This window comes from Opisthorchis viverrini (assembly GCF_000715545.1).
Source record: "Opisthorchis viverrini unplaced genomic scaffold opera_v5_123, whole genome shotgun sequence".
NCBI classification, from domain to species: domain Eukaryota; kingdom Metazoa; phylum Platyhelminthes; class Trematoda; order Opisthorchiida; family Opisthorchiidae; genus Opisthorchis; species Opisthorchis viverrini.
Genome location: NW_008751777.1, coordinates 919,818 through 940,974, shown reverse-complemented (window position 1 = coordinate 940,974; position 21,157 = coordinate 919,818). Strand labels below are relative to the sequence as shown.

Sequence of the window (21,157 nt, the reverse complement as noted above, 5' to 3'; positions counted from 1 at the left end):
ATCTATCTATCTATCTATCTATCTATCTATCTATCTATCTATCTATCTATCTATCTATCTATCTATCTATCTATCTATCTATCTATCTATCTATCTATCTATCTATCTATCTATCTATCTATCTATCTATCTATCTATCTATCTATCTATCTATCTATCTATCTATCTATCTATCTATCTATCTATCTATCTATCTATCTATCTATCTATCTATCTATCTATCTATCTATCTATCTATCTATCTATCTATCTATCTATCTATCTATCTATCTATCTATCTATCTATCTATCTATCTATCTATCTATCTATCTATCTATCTATCTATCTATCTATCTATCTATCTATCTATCTATCTATCTATCTATCTATCTATCTATCTATCTATCTATCTATCTATCTATCTATCTATCTATCTATCTATCTATCTATCTATCTATCTATCTATCTATCTATCTATCTATCTATCTATCTATCTATCTATCTATCTATCTATCTATCTATCTATCTATCTATCTATCTATCTATCTATCTATCTATCTATCTATCTATCTATCTATCTATCTATCTATCTATCTATCTATCTATCTATCTATCTATCTATCTATCTATCTATCTATCTATCTATCTATCTATCTATCTATCTATCTATCTATCTATCTATCTATCTATCTATCTATCTATCTATCTATCTATCTATCTATCTATCTATCTATCTATCTATCTATCTATCTATCTATCTATCTATCTATCTATCTATCTATCTATCTATCTATCTTCTAATCTATCTATCTATCTATCTATCTATCTATCTATCTATCTATCTATCTATCTATCTATCTATCTATCTATCTATCTATCTTCTATCTATCTATCTATCTACCTACATATGTTTCATGCTGCACATTTTTGAGGTGAAATGCGTTCGGTCAAAAGAAAAGCATGTTTCGGTGTCGAAGTATATGTACGATTCACTTACTATACACATTCAGCACAACGAATTCACAAACTTTAAAAAAATGCTCACAACCATGAAGTGGTCGGCTGGGCAGAAACTCTTGTCATGGAATGAAGTTTCTTAAACCTGACTGAGCCTGATCGCCGGGTGAAAGAAAGCTATGTTGCGAAGGAAACCAACCTAACGTGCAATTCCACTTTAGTAAACGAAGACCTCTTCTTCCACACATGTGACGAAGTTCACCGATGACCACGATCGCTTCATCCATCCGGCCATACCAAACGGGGAAAGTATAGGCCCTACGTCGAGTTACCTTTGAACAGTTTGCGACGGACTCTCAGGGTGTTCCTCTTAGCGTATAAGTAAAATGAAGACTGTGTACTCGAACAAGTTTGGCAAGGTTTCATAATAAAATCCCCAACCTCCAAATTCTTGTCTCGTCCTACCCGTGCAAATTTGCCTTTGACCTGTTGCCTCTGAAACGTCACAGCCGATCAATATGTTTCTACTGCCTATTGTTGCACCACATGCCGGACCCATTAGTATTCTCACTATTGGTAGAAAACCATTACTGAGCGATATTTAACCATGACAGTTTCTCTAAACGAGACTGCAATGTGTGGAAAGAGCGGAAAATGGGAGAAAGATGTAAGTAAAACTTTACTGAAGATTTTGTCCGGCAAGTAAAGCCAAGCTGTGCTGAAAAGCGAAGAAGTACTCTACATCTGTTTCATCCTTACTAGGAAACATCGGCAGTGCGAATCTGATGAACCTCGCTCCGGGGCACTCTCGAGCTCTCATTCCGCTGGCTAGTAGTTTGAACACTTAAGCGTCTAACCATGAGCGGTTGATCAGTAGCGTGGTAAACTTGCACTAATCGTTCAAGCATGGGATTCACATCACGTGGTCCCACGTGTTGACTGGCTCGAATTAAGCACCAAGCTAACAGAGGTACCTTACAGACGGACCGCACTGTCTTATTTGAGCAATAAGCGTTTGGATCCACCTTATAGACGGTTAAATGTACTACAAAGAAAGACAGTCCTTGTCGACGAAATGTCATTGTGTACATCGAGACATCAAGGCCGAATAAGGCTCTAAAACCACTGAAACAGGCTTTATTCAGATGGAGAACCACGTTGATTCGTACTTCAAAAATAAATCTTGTTACTTCGTTCCTAACTCGCACACCTGATTTCAATATGGCTTATTGTACACACACAAGCAACCAGCAAGCACACAAACCTCAGCTACTCCGAAGTTTAAACCATTGCTTTTGTGGAACGGGAAATGTACTATCACCAGTCACTTTGTCACTCCACTGATTTATGAGGTAGTTAATTGAATGTTTAGGGGGGGCGGAATGTCCAAACAGTTGTTATTAGGACCTCCCTAGGTGCGGAATTAGCCTACATCGGTCCTGTGATTTAGTCATCTTAGTGACGAGTGAAAAATGGGTGGGCAACATGAGTGGCCGTAGTTCATCCGCCTGCATCAACATTTGTGTCCCTTGACCCTAGGGCATGAATTTTCAGACCGGCACCAAGGCGATCAATGCTGGGTTGAAAGCTTCTAGGTCATTGTTAATCCATACAAAGCCCCAATAGTACAAACGTCTTGCCAACGATATTGCAATACCTTGAACACCGGAAAAGCTGTCCCTAAAACCGAAGAGTTGAAGAAATAAAGCAACATTTAGACTGCTCAGGGTCCCAGCGCTTTACCACCAATCCAAACGGTGTGTCGCCGATCCCTTCACCCATAAGGTCGGTGGTTTATCCTAAACAAAGGAGCCACCGAGAAATCTAGTTGGGTCGAGTTGTTAATTCTTTGGTGATATCTTAGTTTCAGGACACAATTGTTTTTTGGCATTGCCTATACCGACATTTGCAGTGACAAAATACCACAGCCCACAGACATGTGAACCAACTCCAGCCAAATAGCAATCAGATCACACCACCAAAGGGGCTGTTCTTGGTGTATCGATCGTAGGCTACTTGGGTATTGTTGACTGAGTTGGAGTAGAGTGATAATTTTTTTCTCAGTTATACTCGGCATCAACTAACTGTTCAGGTTCCAGCGGATAACTCCGAGTGAACTTTCCTAAATGATCTTCAAGACGCGAAATACGATCTGAGTTGCTTTACTGTGAACAAATGTTGTATGAACTAGGACATGTTTCTTTGATGGTATTTTTTGGCATCATTGGTTCAAGACGCTGTAACAACTTCCAACTGGGTAACGAAAGGGATATTCAGTTACGATAAATTTTGTCGCAATGATTGCTCCTGTTTTCAGACCGCTCACTTAGCAAACAGAAGGGTTCGAACAGTTTGCCATAAATTAAAGGCGATTCACCTGTAAGAGCAACCTGACCATCTCAAGATGACCTTGCCAAGTTGCAACATGGAGAGGACATCGACCCTCATCATCAGCTAACACGGGATTGGCCCCTACAACCGCCATCACCCCTGGTCGAGCGTGTGCACCTGGCGCAGGTGTATGCAGTAGGAGATCGGCCATTTCCACCATGCCTTCAAGAGCCAATAGATAGAGTGTTGTTCGACCGTATGCATCCTGGAAGAAAGGAACAGATGGACAGTTAGGTGGCATAGGAATAGCCTATACGAAGTGCGGAGGTACAGCGCACCGACTTACTTGGTAATCTGGGTCAGCTCCGGCCGCTAGCAGTACACCGACCAAATCAGCATTGCCTGTCATTGCTGCCACTCGTAGAGGCGTATGACCATCTAATGAGGGTCGACCGACTAACGTGCTCGTGGGATCCGCACCGATAGATCCTCGAGCGTGCGGTACGAACTGTTCGGAAGGGATGGAGGGGACACTGGCTGTGTTGGACTGACCCAAACTGTGAGATTCTGAATCGCTGACAGCCGAACTGAGGGTAAGTAGGACTTTGACAGCCTCGACATGTCCTGTTTCACAAGCAACTAGCAGTGGCGTTCTCCCCGAATTGTCGACGTCAGTCAGCTGAGCTCCACTCTCCACCAAGAGCCTGGCAGGCAAGTCAAAATATGATTTTTTTGTCTATCAATCAAATATCGAGAGGTTTCATGAGTTGTATCAAATTTTTCTTTAATTTCCGGGATTTGGTGTGATCGCGAAATAAACGGTTTCCTGACCTTGTTTGTGCTGTACCTAAATCAGCTGATCCGTCTGATCGGTTTAGGTTGTTTACCTTTGCCTTGCCGATGGTGCAGTCACCCACCCGCAATAGCGGACCATGGGATACAGGGGCATATCAACTGGTTAGGTTCGAAGTAGCATGAATCAATGATAATATATGATGTACCGTTTTTGTCATCGCCCTCTTCTCGTGGCAACTTCCATAGCCAGCGCTTGTATGCAAGCACACCTTTCTAATCGTTTGTGAGTTTTTAAGCGTGCCCCCTCTGATAGTTAAGCTCAGATGGGGTTGTCTTCACGGAAGAAGCTTCAATTTCCTAGAAGATTGTACGGTAAAGACCTTATAATTTACTACTAAATTACCTGTGTGGAAGGCAGCTGATCAGTTGGTCACACCACGAAGAGTTCAGTTCTCATCCGAAGGCTTTTTGGACGCACTTATTCAGATTGCTTTGGCAAGTAGTGAAAACAAGTGCTACGAGCATCTGACGGTGCAAAAGTTGGGCGCAAGCAAACTTGAACGAAACCAAATGCTAACCTTGTATAAGTACAACACACTACTCATAAAGTTGCTGAAAACCATTCAACAGCCTCTGACCGGTTTTGCCCTTCTCGGGGAGCATCAGGTAGGCACAGTCCCCGAGTTTCCGTCAACCTTACGTTCCACTTGATTTCACGTTTTCCATATCTTACTGCCATGGCGGGGAAAATCTGGTCTGATGATGCTCAAAAGTGTGGCTTACAGCTAGTCAGCTGATGCCCTTCAAGGACGAGATGTCAGTCCGATCTCAGTGCACGAATGTCTGTTCCCTTGCCTGCTCTCCAATAGCACAATCATACTGTGCATGACATGGAAAGTATCAAAAAATACAGCAGCAGAGGCAATTTGGAACTACCAACCTCCGACAACGACTCCCACAATAACTCTCGCGCATGATTGTGGAGTTGAATGTTGGTCCCATTAATTATGTGTGGGATTGCTTGATATATGTCAACACGATTTTGAGTTTTGATCTCGTGGCCCAACACCTACCGAGTCATATGTCTTACCGATATCAGGTTAATTGTCGGGAAAGGTGAGTCGCACATGCAACAATAAACATAAAGCTACTAAAAATAGAGGGTTATTCAATGAATTAATGAAATCGAATGGACCAGACCACAAATAAGAACAGACGGCTTAGTAATAGCGCGGGTACAGAAGTTTCCAATTAAAGGCGCCAGCGAACCAATCAGATACAGTGAAATGAGATCAGAGACGCCCAGATAGCCAACCGAGCTATGCGAAAGCCACCTCTGAACCAACCAATCACTTTAGAGTTATTAGATACTGTTTTGAAACAATATAAGCACAGGAAAAAAGGGGGGTTTGTCCATTCAACCCCGTTCCGACGATATCACCTTGATTGTGGATCAAACTTTTGCAATCAGCAAACAGTTTGCTGAAAAAGGTTTAGTTATTGACGCAAACCCTTAAATGGCTCGAAACGGGTTGCGTGTACGACTGGACCAATTGCATTACGTGCACCTGAGGTTCAGTCGGTCGACATTATCCGCGCCAGCTCCTGTTCCCTTATGATTCTACCTCTGGTTATGCCTTTCGGTGGGTCTACCCGTCGTGTTCGTATTAAGTCCCATTTTATTACTCTGTAGTTGATGTCCCGTTGTTCATGAATTGATGAGAGATACAAGTACATTCCATTTAACTTCATCTCCCGGTTCGAACATTTTAGTTGAGGTGGTAGAGAGAGTTGAGCACTGATGTTTCTTCCGGGGTCAAGTGACAGCAACTGGTACATTTCCTCCGAAATAAACTGTGTGGCCGCGAAAGTTCTTCAGGCGTCGTCAGCACCATTAGCTGTAAACCATGGTTTAGTGGTCCCAACCACACCTCATGATTCCTGCGACAAATTGGCAATTTTATTTTGGCTTCACGGAGTGACAAAGCCTTTGAAGTGCGCGAGTGACCTCTAATAAGCAGAGACAGCCAGTGCGTTCAGCAGTAGCACACTTCGGTACCCAACTGCAATATCACCTGTAGGTTGTACGAGGGCTGGGATACTGTTAGGTTGCCCAAGCCTAGATAGGGAAAGTCGAGAGGCAGAGGTCGGGTTCGAACCATGGACCTTTCGGCCAGTAAATTCGCTCTCTAACCACTTGAATCATCTCCATTTGTGGTAATACACCTTGGTAAGTTAGGTTTACAAGGTAGGCGAAAAAGACAGGCAAACCGAACGCTAAGTCATATGCTCTACGTCCAGCCGGGCGATCCTCCGCGTGCCGTAGAACCAGCTCGGAGATAGACGTCGCGTTCACTGACTGGTTGCATTTCTGTTGGAATGGTGTTCTGATAACACGCTGGTTTAAGTCACACATCAACTATTACAACAATCATTCCCCAGAGCACACATAGCCTAGTCCTGGACAAGGAACAACAGACAAGCTACGGTAAGTCTCTGTAGTCGAGATAAGAGGGCGAAAGTAACATTGGGATACGTTGCTAGGGTCAAATGTGATCGCGTTTCCAGGGTATAATTTGGTACACTTTGAGACAGCAAACCTTCAAAGTGGCGACCGAGAGCGCACACATTTCGCACTAGCGAAAAGGAATCTCGAGTACGGAGTTGACTACTTCCCGTAACAACCTAGCAGTTATGAACGTAAACCATCTTTTGCACAGATTTTGTCAAAAGTCAATATCAGCAGTCATAGATCATTTTGAGCACACCTAAACGTTGTTTGAATACTGTGGCGACCGAGAGCGCACACATTTCGCACTGGCAGAAAGGGTTCTCGAGTACGGAGTTAAATACTGCCGGTTACAAGCTACCAGACACGAACGTGAACCGTCTTTTACACAGATTCTGAAAAAAGTCAATATCAGCAGTCATAGATCTTCTTGAGCACACCTAAATGTTGTTTGAATACTGAGCAAAAGTGAGCAAACGCTGTAAAACGGTTCATAAAGTCCCCGGTCAATCTTCCATGAGAGGTGAGGATGACACTTCAAAGTATTGAACCGGAGACCAGTCGCACGTTTCACCAACACTATATACCATTCCAGTTCTACATTATCAGAGTTGGAAACTAACTCTTTAAACAAATTGACAAATCTTTCTCTGAAGCAGAGTAATTCCTCCGCAGGTTAGGAGGAATCAGGTGTAACTTTATGGATCATGGCACCCATAGGAAAACCTACCAATGTAAATGTGGATACTACTGACGAGGCATGCGAGTAGTATGTTTTCTCGTAAATCCGCTTCTCGTCTCTTGAAAATTGAGATCTATTACGGAATTTGTAGAGTCGCATTTGCTTGCAGTTGAGCAACAATCATTGAATATCCCGGAGAGTTCAGGAAGACGCGTTCAGGGAGAAGATGGATATTCAGTTTTTGTAAACAATATGCATATGAGGGTTTCGCTTCCCTGTCCGACTCTGTAACTACTCAGTTGGCGTTTTCTAATAACTCCGCAGCGAAGGCCTTCTTCCTTCTCATCAGTGATGGAAGCACACATGAGATGCAGACCCCTTAACATACCCATGATCCCAATAAACATTTATCCAGCACTACCAAGGATAAGGCGCAATTTTTGTCACATCCTGAATCGAGGATTTTGGTAGTTTGTGGCGACGATGGAGTTAAACTGATTCGAGACCCTCAACAGCGCTTCTTCAAACAGAACTGCTGGTCGAAGGCGTTCGCCTTTATCCAATGATGGCCATGGCGAACACGCTACCAAACACAAGGCAAAAGCAGGTGCCACTGACTGGGAACTTCAAAAAAATCAATATTTTTTGCTGTTTAGCCAGAGAAGCAATTCGGTTATGAAAACACTGGTTAATATGAGGCGAATAACAAAATTTTGATTGAAAGGAGAAGATGTTATCAGGTTCCTTTGGACTTTGATGAAAAATCTTGTGCCATACGAGTACCCTAAGAGATATCCTCCTTTTGACCAACATCGTTTTTGTAAGTGTTGCCGTTTTGCCATCCCCCTCGAAGTTGTAAGAAGAACGACTGAAATGAGCCAGAATACAAATCAGGAGCGGTTTTTCAATTGGAAGAATGATCTAAGGGAAGTTCAACAATACGGTTGACTCTTGTTAACAGATTGCCCGTTAGTACAGTGTCCACTCAATTAATCTCCTCAGGTGGTCTCTAAAACAGGAGAACTACATAAAGGGAACTATTCACAAGGTTGCTGAAACTATTCGTCTTCGACAGCCCACAACCGGTTTCACCCCTCCTGGGGCTCATCAGGTAGGCGCAGTCTCCGAGTTTTCGTCAGCCTTATGTTCTACTTGAACCCAAATTGGACTGTTTTCGAGAAGAGTTTTCAGCAAACTTGTGAGTAGTTTCCTTTATGAAAACATACTGCGATATCTCGAATATCGTGCCCACTGAATTATGAGACGGCCTGTGTGCAGCACATTCAGTTGTAGAATATCATAAACCAGAGATTCAGTTGAGTCTTTCGGGAAAAACCAAATTGATTTGCGGGAGAACTACATCTTTTAAATTCAATTAAAGTGTCAAAAATGACGGACCTGATGACTTCGCAGTAGTCTCGCACCGCATTGCTCTCTTCCCCATTCGAGGACGGGGCTGCGACTGTTCCTGCAGCCGCCAAATGTAACGGGGTGCATCCTGTGTGATCTCGATGTGCCTCGTCTAGGCCACGAGCAAGCAGTTCTTGCACAATCGATGCGTTCCCTGTGGAGGCTGCAATGCTCAAAAGTGACCTGCCGGCGTTGTCCATCGCATCGACTGCTGCACCCCAAAACAGCAATAATCGGACGACACTTGTGTGACCACCAAGGACAGCCAGACTGAGGGCTGTGTTATCATACCTGCAATTACAAAGAAAAACAATCAATAGAATGGAGTAAATCCACCTGGGTATTTCAATTCACCTCCAACGGAAGAGAGTATAGTAACGCGAATGTGTGAGCGGTCCTCAGGTTCTCAAATTTGTCTTCACAATTCTGCATCATTTTTTCTCAATGCGAAGCGGTTATTTCGCCAGAGCATTTCGCTGCCTTTTACCACTCCTGTTTAGGAAATCTGACGACACCGTGTGATGGTAGTGACGTTTTACCCTACCCTATACTACTCATGGATTGTGTAGATCTTCTACATAGACCATAAGCTTTGTTGTCAACAGGCTGTTCAGAAAGGCAGAGGCGACAGTTCACATTCGCCCCCCAGATCATTTGTTTGCAAGGTACTGACATCTCCATCACTATACTTCTTAAACTTTCTTGGCCCTGTGTAGCTCTCAGGATCTCGTTCAAGGTCATTCCTCCGTTTGACGTTCTCTGATTGGAGAATTCTTTTTTTTTGAGGCACGCACTCCTTTTTGTGTAAGTTCGTGCCATTTAATGCTGTTGGTTGAAGGTGTCAGAGTATCTTAGTAAATGTTCACTAGTACCCCTTGGGCACCGGGGATTCCGACGCACACCTTTGGAACGACGGAAAGAGAATCTGGTGTGATGGAGCGAGAAATGGTCAACAGAAGACCGACGATTATCACAAAAAGCGCATTCGGGACACAATCAAACTGCACAATTTTCGCCTAGGGTGGTCCTTTAAAAGGAGACGCCAGGTACTGAAAATTGCTGTTTCATTGTTATTGCAGGTTTTCGTGCCAATCACAATCCACATACAACACAGCGTGGTAAAAGCTTTATAGTCCTTAATCCTATGATGGTTATGAGTTGTGTTCAATCGTTTTCAGCAAAAGTTTGTGAGCCAATTATAAGCTCAGAGGATGATTAAAATTCACCCGGTAAGTGAAATTTCCATCTGAAAGGTCCTCACTCAAGCAGACAGTGAACGCGTGATCACGTGATGTATTTCCTGTGATTAAGCGATGACTGGCGCCATACTCTTAATGAGAGGTCACACTGATGATCAGCCACTCGTGGCCGAAATTTTAACTACTAACTACTACTACTAACCGGTAGGTCACGCGTTCTGAACCCCACCAAAGTTTCGTGAGATACCGATTGCTGATGGCTCTGGATGAGAATGAAGCGTATGTACAGTGCTCCTCGGCTTTTCACTACAGCTCTGATTCGCTACGGATGGTAGTCTGCACTGAAAATTACCGCAGGCTACAAAAAATCGAGGCAGTATATGCGCAGACGGTAGTTTTTAAGTAAGCTAACTCCTTGGAATGAAAAATGATGCTTCGGAAAAAACACAACGGGCATTATTCGGAGGTTTTGTCAGAAGAACGGCTGCAATGGGAACAAGAAACCGGTCTATGGGGAGAAAGTCCACCATAAAATACCGTAATAAATCAAACTAACCGGCGGCGCGAGTTTGTGGTCGTCCGTGTAGAACGAACTGATTCTGAGCAGAAACCGGTCGGAAACGGTCTTTTTGTTTATGCCATTAACTGGAGTCAGTTATTGCGCACAACAACACCAGCACGCGGCGAGATGGTTCGTGCAAGTTGCTAAAGCAACACCGGGGCTTTTCTTTCGGGACGGGTGACGTTCTGGTAGTGAGGGGTTCATTTAACCAGATTAAAACTGTTCCACGTGATTCAAGATACGGACAGCCTAGAGTCGAACGATAACCCCTACTGAACGTTACTTAAACTGGTGCAAGTAGTATTTTCATATTGCGAACTTGTTTGCACACAGGCTCCTTCCATTCAAGTCTCAAAAAACCCAACACCACCACTCCATGTCGACATAATTTCATGGCAATTAGTCCATATTTCGCGCTTAAATTCCATGAAAAGCTTTTGTGTTCAGTTGAGAATCGCTTATCCGAAAACTCAAGACTACTTATAGGACATCGGTTGACAAGTCGAACAATTTAAACAAAAAATGACGCACGGTGACTCACTTATCCGTCTGGTTGACATCAGTATCAGCTTCAAGGCACAGTTCACAAACCGCATGGTTTCCGATACGCGCAGCCCCTAGAAGTGGCGTCAGACCTTCATGGTCAAATACGTTTGGATTGGCGCCATATTCCAACAGACACGAAACGACTTCCTGGTGCGTTTCGGACGGCCGAACACAGAAGGAGGCAACGTGAAGGGCCGTACGACCGTCTTCATCAGCATGGTTTAGATTCGCACCTGAGATATGGGGGAGTAGAGGACAAGTTTTATAACAATTTATACTGCGCGTAGAACAACACTCCTCTCGAGAGATATTCGTAAAGAAAGATCATTCTTCAGGATAGTTCAATACAATAGATCCCCGTTACTATTCTACAGAATTTCGTACTTTTGGAATAGCCATTCCCAACTCCCCCAAAAGGTTTACGGGTTTGCTTCTGGAACAGCGAGTTAACCCTTACACAAAGGCCACGAAGTTCATGATTACAGATCATATTGAAAAGATCAGATCGTGAAAAGGTCACGTATAATATAGATCATATTGATTATATGATCATATTGAAAGTCACATGGTTCGAAGGTCACATAACTGTTTGTAAAGTTTTGAGTTTAGCGTGCAGTCCAGCATAAGGTAGTTATTCTCTGTCTACTGCGTTTGACAAGCGGTGTTATGTGTGACGCTGGTGACGAGTCGACGTTGGCAACAAGTCCCCCGATAGGTTCATAGCTGCCGCAATTTAGTCAAAGAGCGGAAGGCATGTGGAAGAATAGAGACTCAGTTCAGAAGGACCTAGTGAAGCAGAACGGCATTATCAAGGTAGCGAGGGTTCAGTGTTAAACACTGATATTGTGCTGCCGATGATGATGATGATGGTGATGATGATGATGATGTTGATGATGAGGATTTAGCAAGCAGAAGCCATATGCTCACAACTCAGGATAGCAGTGAAACAAACACGTGGGTACATCACGTCGGATTTAGAGGCCACCAACGAGACAACCCCAAAGTCTTGCGCTAACCCTAATCTAAAGCAAATTGAGCACACCGGTTGACCTGACAGTCCAGCTGGAAAATGACAGTATACCCACTGATGAGCTGGGTCCCGTGAAATGTCCTGTCTGGTTTCTTGGTTGTATCGGGAAGACCGCTGTTTCCACTTGGCGTTGCGAGTTTCCTTCGAGTCATCGAGGTGTTGGAATGTGACGCAACACCTTGTGGGACACGGTTCCTGGGCATGTACGGTAGGTGTCATGACCAAACTAACCTGGTCAGTCCTAGCCGCAAACCCAGCGACTTTGATTTCTAACCGGACTTTCACACCAGTTCATGGTGGAAACACTCCATTGATTTAAAGACGCTATGCGATGAAACCCCAAGCAAAATGCAGCACAGTACAACATCTAGTTGTGATATAGTCCCTCCCCCAAGGCGCCTTCGTGGCTTGTGTAGCCAAAAATATAAGAAATTGAGCCTTAAGACTTTAATTTCTGGAAGGTGAGCTATTTTATGAGTAGCAACTACTCTCAAATGAACAATTCGGGGGACCGTAGCAAATACCACGGGTATTTTCCATGCTGATATCGATCATGGATTGGGAAATATCTCATACTCAGGTGCATAGAAATGCGAATACCACATGCCATTTGGGCTGCCAAATAACTCAAGCAGTTTAGTTTGAGACAGCAGCTGGAACTACGTTGTTGGAAGCTCGAGAACTGAGCTCATCTGATGAATGACAGCCTTATTGGGCTGTCGAAGAATGTTCAGCAACCTTATAAGTAGTTTTGCGTTTTACAGAAGATCAGTTTGAGATGTATCAGTTTTACATCTGGATACAAATAGTATGAAAGCCACTGGATATTTGGAACAATAATTTCTGTGATACCCAAGTTTTTATGCAGAACGTTCCGTCTCTTGATGAAAGTTCAACTTGACCAAATAATGGGGAGATCCTTAGTGGAGAGTCACCTTCCACTGGGCGCAGTCCCCGAGTTTCCGTCAACCCTTTGTCCCACTTGAACCCAAATTGGACTGTTCTCGAGAAATACACTCAGTTGCAAATCAATTTGGACTTCACGTGTGAATCAACTGAATCTTTCGTTTATGATATTCTACAACTCAATGTGCTGCACACAGACCGCCTCATGGTTCAATTGGCACGCTATTCGAGATACTGCAGTATATTTTCATAAAGGCAGCGACTCACAAGGTCGTGGCCTGTCGAATAGGTCTCAGCAACCTTGTGAGTAGTCTCCTTCACCTTCCACTACGTTTAATCCAATGCAGTGCGGTTGTTTATCACCCTGGGTCTTAACAGTGACTTGGGATGATGGATATTTCGGATAGATAGTACGGAAGTGCACGCGTGTCGATGAACTGGCGGTAAAACTAGCTGCTCACTTTGATCATTGTTCAAATCTGTCTTTTTTACGATTCAAAGGAGCTCGCAAACAATGACATTAGTACACAAATTTTCAGGGGCTTTTCGCGTCGGCTGACTAGGAAGCGTGAGAACCAGTCGATTGGCACGACCAAGACAATTATTAGGCTTGTGGCTATTGCAGTGAATCACTTTGCTGAAGCATGGACACTCCTGTTCAGTATGTCCTAGGAAGCGTTAGAACCAGTCGATCGGCACGACCAAGACAATTATTAGGCTTGTGGATATTGCAGTGAATCACTTTGCTCAAGCATGGACACGCCTGTTCAGTATGTCTAGCTGGAGTCCCGGCAAAACGCCGATCTCGCACGTTAGACTTCCGTAGTCCAAGTCCCCACACGGCCGATGATGTGCTTCCAATGGGCGGAATTCCAGTTCACCACTCCCTCCATTCGGTGTAGAGAAAACCTTGACAAAGGGGGACTGCTCCTGGAAATATCACAACTAGCTACACAAACGTGGGATATAACAGGCCATTATTCATACTTCGGAGAGACCGTTTTGCAGAGCACCCTCCATGAAGTATAAAATAATGTACCGCCATGTCCTCCGACTGTCAACCTACCTTTTCCGATCAAGCATCACCATTAACCCACGCGACATTTGTTGTTTGATTAATGAATACCAACTAAAAAAGTCAAAAGGCCGCACGTGACCACTGTTTTATGAATATGATCTTATTTCGCAGCACATGGCTTGCTAATTATCACGTTCTTTGAGTGGATCAATAACCACGGGGATAAAATACGCAGAGCTGGACGAACCTGCTGTCATCATCGTTCACCCAGTGGTGTGTTCCAGAGGAAGAAACGACAAAAATCAATATTCCATGCACGTTGCATTGTTAAATTAGCACAGACAAAGAGTTACTGTCAGTATGGTTCTGAAGAAAAGGCTTGACGAATGAGCCATACGTAGAATCTTGCTACGATTGCTCGTCTAACTAACGGAAACAAAAATACACGTCGAAGATGCCAGCCTGATGAAGTTAGTCAGATTAAAAACCGCCTCTTAGATATCTTTTATCATCGTGGCTGAGCTTGCGTGTATAGTGACAGGGTAAAATTAGGTGTGATCTCCCAGATACACTGTTTCCATCTGCTTCTCAGTAGCAGCTTTATCCGGACTATATGAATGTGACTTTTAGGAACAAAATAAATCCAAAATAAGCCCAGCGAGATAGCAGGTGAAAAACCATCAATAAATTGTGTGTTCCGTTCAATCTCCGCTTTCAAATGATGACGTATTTGTGTAATAGATCAAACGGAGAAATCGAAAGCATGATTCGGAAAACTATTGATCGTATTCGAATTTCGTACGCTAACCTGATGTTTGGTTTAGGTTCTGACGGAAACCGAATGAAGTTCTAGTGTACCTTGTTCCTCAGATGAATGTTTGATTCAGATGGTGTCTCATGGTTTGGTTGGATTGATATTACTGTGTTATTGCCTAACCTGATGTTTGGTTTAGGTTCTGACGAAAGACGAATGAAATTCTCGTGTACCATGTTTCTTAGATGAATGTCCGATTCAGAGGGTGTCTCATGGTTCGGTTGGATTGATATTACTGCGTTATTGTAGTACCATTCATTATGAGTAGCAATAAGGTAGGGTTGACACCAAATTTTTCAAGAGTTTTACCCAGTTTCCGACCCAGCGAGTGCACGCAACACTCATATCTGTTCCCCTCGCCCATGGTGCCCAGGATGGGGTTGTAGCTTCCAGCAACAGAGAGAAGCCACGAAAATTAACCAATAATCATGCGAAATTCGAATTCAGATCAGTAAACCTTCTGGTAAAGTTGCTTTAGAATCAGATCGGCTTTCAGCTGTGAAGACCATGGAAAGTTGGATTTCATTTCACATCCTACAGAAGAATTGTTTTTTCCCGTAAAGACGTAACACACTACTTATATGGTTGCTAAAAACACTTTGACATCACACGACAACTATCCCTCTCTTTTTAGGTAATCACAGTGACCTAATTTCCATTAATCTTATGTTCTATCTGAACCCGAACGGGACAGATCTCGACAAATACACTCATTTGCATATCAACTGGGTTTTCACAGGGTACTCAAGTGAATCCCAGCTGAACCTCTCGTTTATGATACCTTTTAACTGAATGTGCCGCACAAAGACAGCTTCATGTTTCAGTTGGTACGATATTCGAGATATTGCGATACATTGTGTAGACCTGATACACTGATTTTTTTCTCGGAGGACGGTGCTACTCACAAATCCTAAGACCACCGAGCCATATTTCACCGTCAACGCAGATAATGAACGGCATCGTTTTACTGACTCTCCAATAGATTCCTGAGTTGTGTCTTCTAGAATAGATGTTCAATACCCCACTGTTCCCCAGTTTGACCACGTTTTGCCCGGCCTAATAAATGATATATCGTAGTTTGTTCCCGTCAAATATATACTACTTACAATCGACGGGTAGTCAGAAAACTTCCCTCCTCGATTATGAAAATCCTGTATGCTAAAAAACTCTGGAAAACACCGTAAATGGTGCCAACCCTAGTGATTTTCAATCCGTTTTGAAGCATGCCTTGACAGAAGTATGATTCAACGCTTCTCGATTCGGGAATATCTTTTTGCTATTCGCCCAAATCGATCAACCCGTTCAGCTCGTGTAATGGAGGAGTGCGTTCAAGATTGTACGAAAAACGGATCGTCTCAGGTGAGTTTCTTCGGAGGTGTTATTTCTGGAAGGTATTTTGAATCAGGTGTCTGCTTGTTACTTGGGACGCACGATCAGCATGGGGGAGAGGAACATTAGTTTCGGTGCTGATGCTTACCACTGTACGATCAGAAAGTCTACTTTATTGATTGTACAGACTTGGAGTGAAAAGAATAGAAAAGAGTGGCTAGGGGAGGGGCCTGGTGCTCGCGTATTGCAAGCACTCTGAGGTGAATTCACATCCAAGCAGCGTTGAAAAAACTGACAGCATGAAGGCTGGTGAAAACTACCAGCCATATTTTCTTTCAACGTCTACAGCCAAGTGCAAGGCGGCTACGGGTCTTCTTTTTGGAAGGTGAACCGCACCAATACCACTCAAACTCCTCGTGATCCCTTCCAGATACTAAGTTGTCCACCTCGCGGTTTGCACCATTCTAAAGGAGACGCGGGGAATAACACTCGCGTCGGTAGACGATGTTCCACCGTGCGTAACACATGACCGAAACACCGCAGTCAATGGTGCTCGACGTTTTCCGCAAATGAACTAGACAGAGGACGCTATTCACTAGACCAAGTTTCGGTCGAACCAATGCGGAGAAGCAAATGAAATAGCCGAGTCTCCACGAAATCTTAAAGGTTGGAAAAACAATTTACAACAATCGGTCCACTTATGTCGAGAGAAACTTTCAGTGTTCACCTCTGTGAAATCGTCACATTGTTTTCGCCTTGTTTCGTTGTTTTAATCAGATGGGAGTTTGAATATCAAGAATGACAGGAAATTAGAACCCGGGATAGGAATTCTTAAAACAATGGCTTATAACTTAGAATTACCATGGGATCCATTGTTCGTAGCGCCAAATGTACTACTGAACGCAATAAATGCATATGCGTCCATCTTAGTCTACGCTTTGCGAAACCATTAGAGTACCGAGTGAGGAAATGAAGACGATTGCTTCTTGCGCAATCTGTGCCACGTAATTTGCAGTACGGTGCGCAACGCACGAACTAACGCATCTTGACAGTTTGTCGGCACAGAGATTTAAATAAAATACGAGAACGAAATCCATTGGTGCTGACCATCCGAATCACATCATGTGAGGAAGTAGCAAAGCGGAGCAGGCATATAATATGGCAAGACGATCACCATTCAAGTAGGCATAGTTCCAATCAACTTGATTGTATCTGATGATTATCAAGAAGGGTGAAACCGATAATGAGCCGTCGAAGTGTGCTAGGCAACCTTGTGACTTTATTCCCTCAGAACAATGTACCGCAATATCTTGAATATCGTATCAAGCGAAACTTGAGGTTAGCTTTGTGCAACGAATCCGGTTGCAGACGAGCATACACAGGAAATTCAGTTGGAATTCCCAAACTGGCTTGCAAATGAGTGTATTTCGCAGCAAAACTTGGTCAGAATATGCCCTAGCTAACTGTTCCAATCGAGGCCACTTTAAGCTTTATCATCGCGTAGCCTTAGTGTCACAGCTAAGCCAAGCCCCCAGCATATACGATGTTAAGCAAAAATGTGCCCCTGTGATTCGCAAAACTACCAAACTGTACATATCGATCGTGGTGTGAACTGAACTCAAGGACTCGGTAACCTTGGCCAGCTCCACTCCCAAACTGGGTTGATGAAAACGGAACGCCTATTCACCAACTTTTCAATATTCTAATCATGCTTTAAGTTTTTTTTGGCAAACATTCCTTCACTGGAAGAACCGATAGTGCAGAACGAAACTCCCCACCCGCTATGCATAACTTTGGAGGTGGAAGGCCTCTTGCAGGGCTTCAAGAGGACAACAGCAATCACTCCGTATGAAGGGAAAAGAAACTGACAGAAAACGGACAGCCATCACGTATTTAGCCTCAACAAGTAAGTTCGTATCCAGCTTGGTCGACCGGTTACTGGCGTTTTGGAGAAAACCGTTTCTCAGGAGCAATGTGGATTTCAAAGCGGTCGAAATACGGATGACTTATTTTTTCGCAAGACAAATCTAAGAGAAATGTCGTGAACTGAGTCAACCACCCTATGGACTGTGTTGAGCTTTGGCAAAGCTTTTGACTGAGAAACATGAAGAAGCGATGTGAATCATCCTACGAAAGTTTGACTTCCCAGACAGATTTATCGACATCTTCAAAGCCCTTCACCGTGGGACTTTGAAACTGCTTCAAACGGGTTCAAATCAATAAGAGGTTGAAGCAAAGTGGCGTTCATACCGCAGTCCTTTTCACGCTATTTGTCCACAAGGGCCAATGGCGGAAACAGTGTCCGACTCCGTATGGAGGGAAAAGAAACTGAAAGCCTAAAGCAAGGCTGGCAACGTAGGGGTCGTGCAGCCGGGCCAACTCAGCATTTCCCGAATAGTTGTACAAGTAGCCAACCAAATCCCGAAGGAATTTGGGCCATATGAAAATAACTCCACAACTTGTGCAAATGATTTAGATCAAATAATGAAAATTTTCAAAACAAGATTAAACATAATCCAATTTAAATCACACTGCTCTATTTTAGCCATAGGGAGATTGAAAAGTTCAAATTAAGGAATGCTCGGGGCAGAACGAACGACGAAGGAATGAGTGTTTGGAAAGTGAGTACACCAATTTGACAGACAGTTTTGTGTGTTCATAAAAGCGACCCTCCCTTGGAACCTCTCCACCAGTTTTATCTAGGTTACGTTTTTTTCACGCTGCACTAGAATCGGGAACTATCTGATTTGTTCGCGTTTTCATAATCCAATACTAATCCTAGAGGGCCTGCCAGTCCGATTACAGATTAGATTAGTATGTGTTTTTGTTTCGGTGATTGATTAATCCGTTTTGTGGGGATAAAATTGCTCACGGATGTCGACCGTCTTGTATCCAAGTTTGTGTACTAAAGCGCGTCCAGTTCGTTGTCTACCGAGTGGAACGGTCTTTGATGATGATGAGTACGCGGGGTTGTGGTCCAGAGAGAAGTATGCCCGTTTTTATCCATATAGCATATCGATTAGTCGTGTACGCTCGTTACATTAGGTACGGTCTATTGCATACTTCGTTTGTTGACGTTTCAGAGTCATTTTTTGTTGTTATTATAGCCAGTTTGACGCTAGTAAAAGATAAAGATATGTTTCCAAACCATGTAATCGCCTCTCACACACAATTCCGTTTCCATTGGTAGCGTAGGCGTGAACTGAAGGCATACATTTCGAGGGAAAATATCATAGCAGCCACAACTGTGGAAAGAGAAGTAATTTGTAAACCGACAGAAAGCCATAAGGACCGGTAAGTATGGATTATAATTTTACTACTGATGAGAGATAATAGCCCGAAATTATTCGACGCTTACTTAAAAGAAACTGGGCTAGACGATCGGGAGAAATTGAGAGGACGCCGTCCATAATCTACCAGCGTGACCTTACAGTACACCGCTGTATTAGGAAAGAAAAAACCGTGTTAAACCGAACAAATCTACGTAGTCTTCACTTTTCGGCTGGGTGATTCAAATCGCCTCACACCACAAACATTTTATAAACAGATAAAAGGAGCGTTAAAATTCACCCAATGGGCGAGCTTCCCATCTGAGAACTTGTCACTAGAGGAGCCAGTCAACACGTGACCACGTGATGTGGTTTTCATGATTGGAGGATAAGTAGCGCTATGTCTTGTCCAAGTGAAAGTTAATCACAATGTTGACCAGTCGGTCGTGGTCAAATGGTTGAGTGTTTAAATTACTAGCCGTGGATTCAAAACTCTCGGAAATTTCGTGAAATGCGCACTGCTGATGATTTCTAATCGGGATGAAATAGTTGTACAGTGCGACTCGGCTTTGCAGCACAGATTGGCTTCGCTTACAGGACAAACGTTCCTCGGACGAACCCATTAACCTGTCCAACAGAAGTGTTTTTGTGGATGTTCGGGTAATCGACAGACTGGCTGACCATCCTACCTTCCAAGCAATGGTTTAGCTACAACAAAATTACGAAGTGTTTGGGTTCCAATCCTGGCTGCTCCCAGATGAAAACGGAGATATCACATGTGTGTTGGCAAATGTGGTTAGTGCCCTAGACTCGTCGCACAAGGTGCACTAACAATCACTTCATTCAGTCTTCAGTTAAGGGACGTTTGTCCGCTAACCACAAAAGCTTTTTTACTTGTAGCTACTTTGAACTTTAACGCAAGAACAGATCGCTTAAAATCGATGGGTTTTCTCCTCTCTCACACAATTCGGATTACAACACATAGTTCGTCACTAGGAAATTCTGAATTCAACAATCTTCAAGGAGGCCAACACGACAGTGAGTGCCACCCATGGTCATGGAAACTGCCTTCATGGTGATACAGTACTCTTGTCGAAAGGAAAAACCAACCGAAGCTTAGCTTCAGTTTTACATCCGGAAAACGTTGCGTCGTCAGTCCTCCAATCCGTGTTCCGAGTTATTATGGGATGCAACCGAGCGAGCAGAATACTGATTTGTTGCATTATTTTTTGGATTGATGCACTCACCAGGAAATCTACATGCGAGCATGCTACTGTAATGGACTTTGTGAACGGGTCACGCTGACCAACTGGCCATGTTGCCTGATGCCACCCGAAATGTGGCATTGCTTTCCGCTTTCTTCCGTGTTTACACCGCTCATTTCATTCCAGTAGACAGACAGTGAAGGGCCTTGATGATTCGGTAGACCAACCAGTGTAGTCTTCCGGCCTGAGCTGTGTGTGTGTGTGTGGAAAGCTTGCGTGAATGCTATATATCGGGCAGTTGCCTGAAACTAACCAAAAAATGTCCCGCAGGTTTCAAAGCGTCTGTGACTCAGAACTGCTGACATGCGGGTCAATCGATCGACACAACAAGAACAGGTTGTGGTTCGAGACATCGGGAAAACCATTCACACCGCTCAAGCATGAACACGCTTGCCTGTTCCGACTTGATAATTCATGTGCGGCAGCTCGGGTTTGTTTACTGGTGGTTGATCAGATGTCCGCTAGTGTTGTGGCTTGCTGAATGTTCCTTCGACTCTGTGTCGGTTCTTGGCTTCCTGCGCCGCCCACTATATATATATATATATATAATATATA

The 21,157-nt window shown here is 43.6% G+C and overlaps 1 protein-coding gene across 1 annotated transcript in view; it reads right to left on the bottom strand.

Moving 5' to 3' along the window:
• T265_06055 (hypothetical protein) overlaps positions 1 to 21,157 on the bottom strand; it is a gene marked incomplete at both ends in the record, with an annotated part of 90,468 nt that overhangs the window by 19,670 nt on the left and 49,641 nt on the right. Inside the window, 4 exons of the mRNA XM_009171225.1 lie at positions 3,315 to 3,578; positions 3,615 to 3,972; positions 8,653 to 8,955; positions 10,967 to 11,204. Of these exons, the coding sequence (XP_009169489.1) occupies positions 3,315 to 3,578; positions 3,615 to 3,972; positions 8,653 to 8,955; positions 10,967 to 11,204 (1,163 nt within the window). The remainder of the gene's footprint in view (positions 1 to 3,314; positions 3,579 to 3,614; positions 3,973 to 8,652; positions 8,956 to 10,966; positions 11,205 to 21,157) is intronic.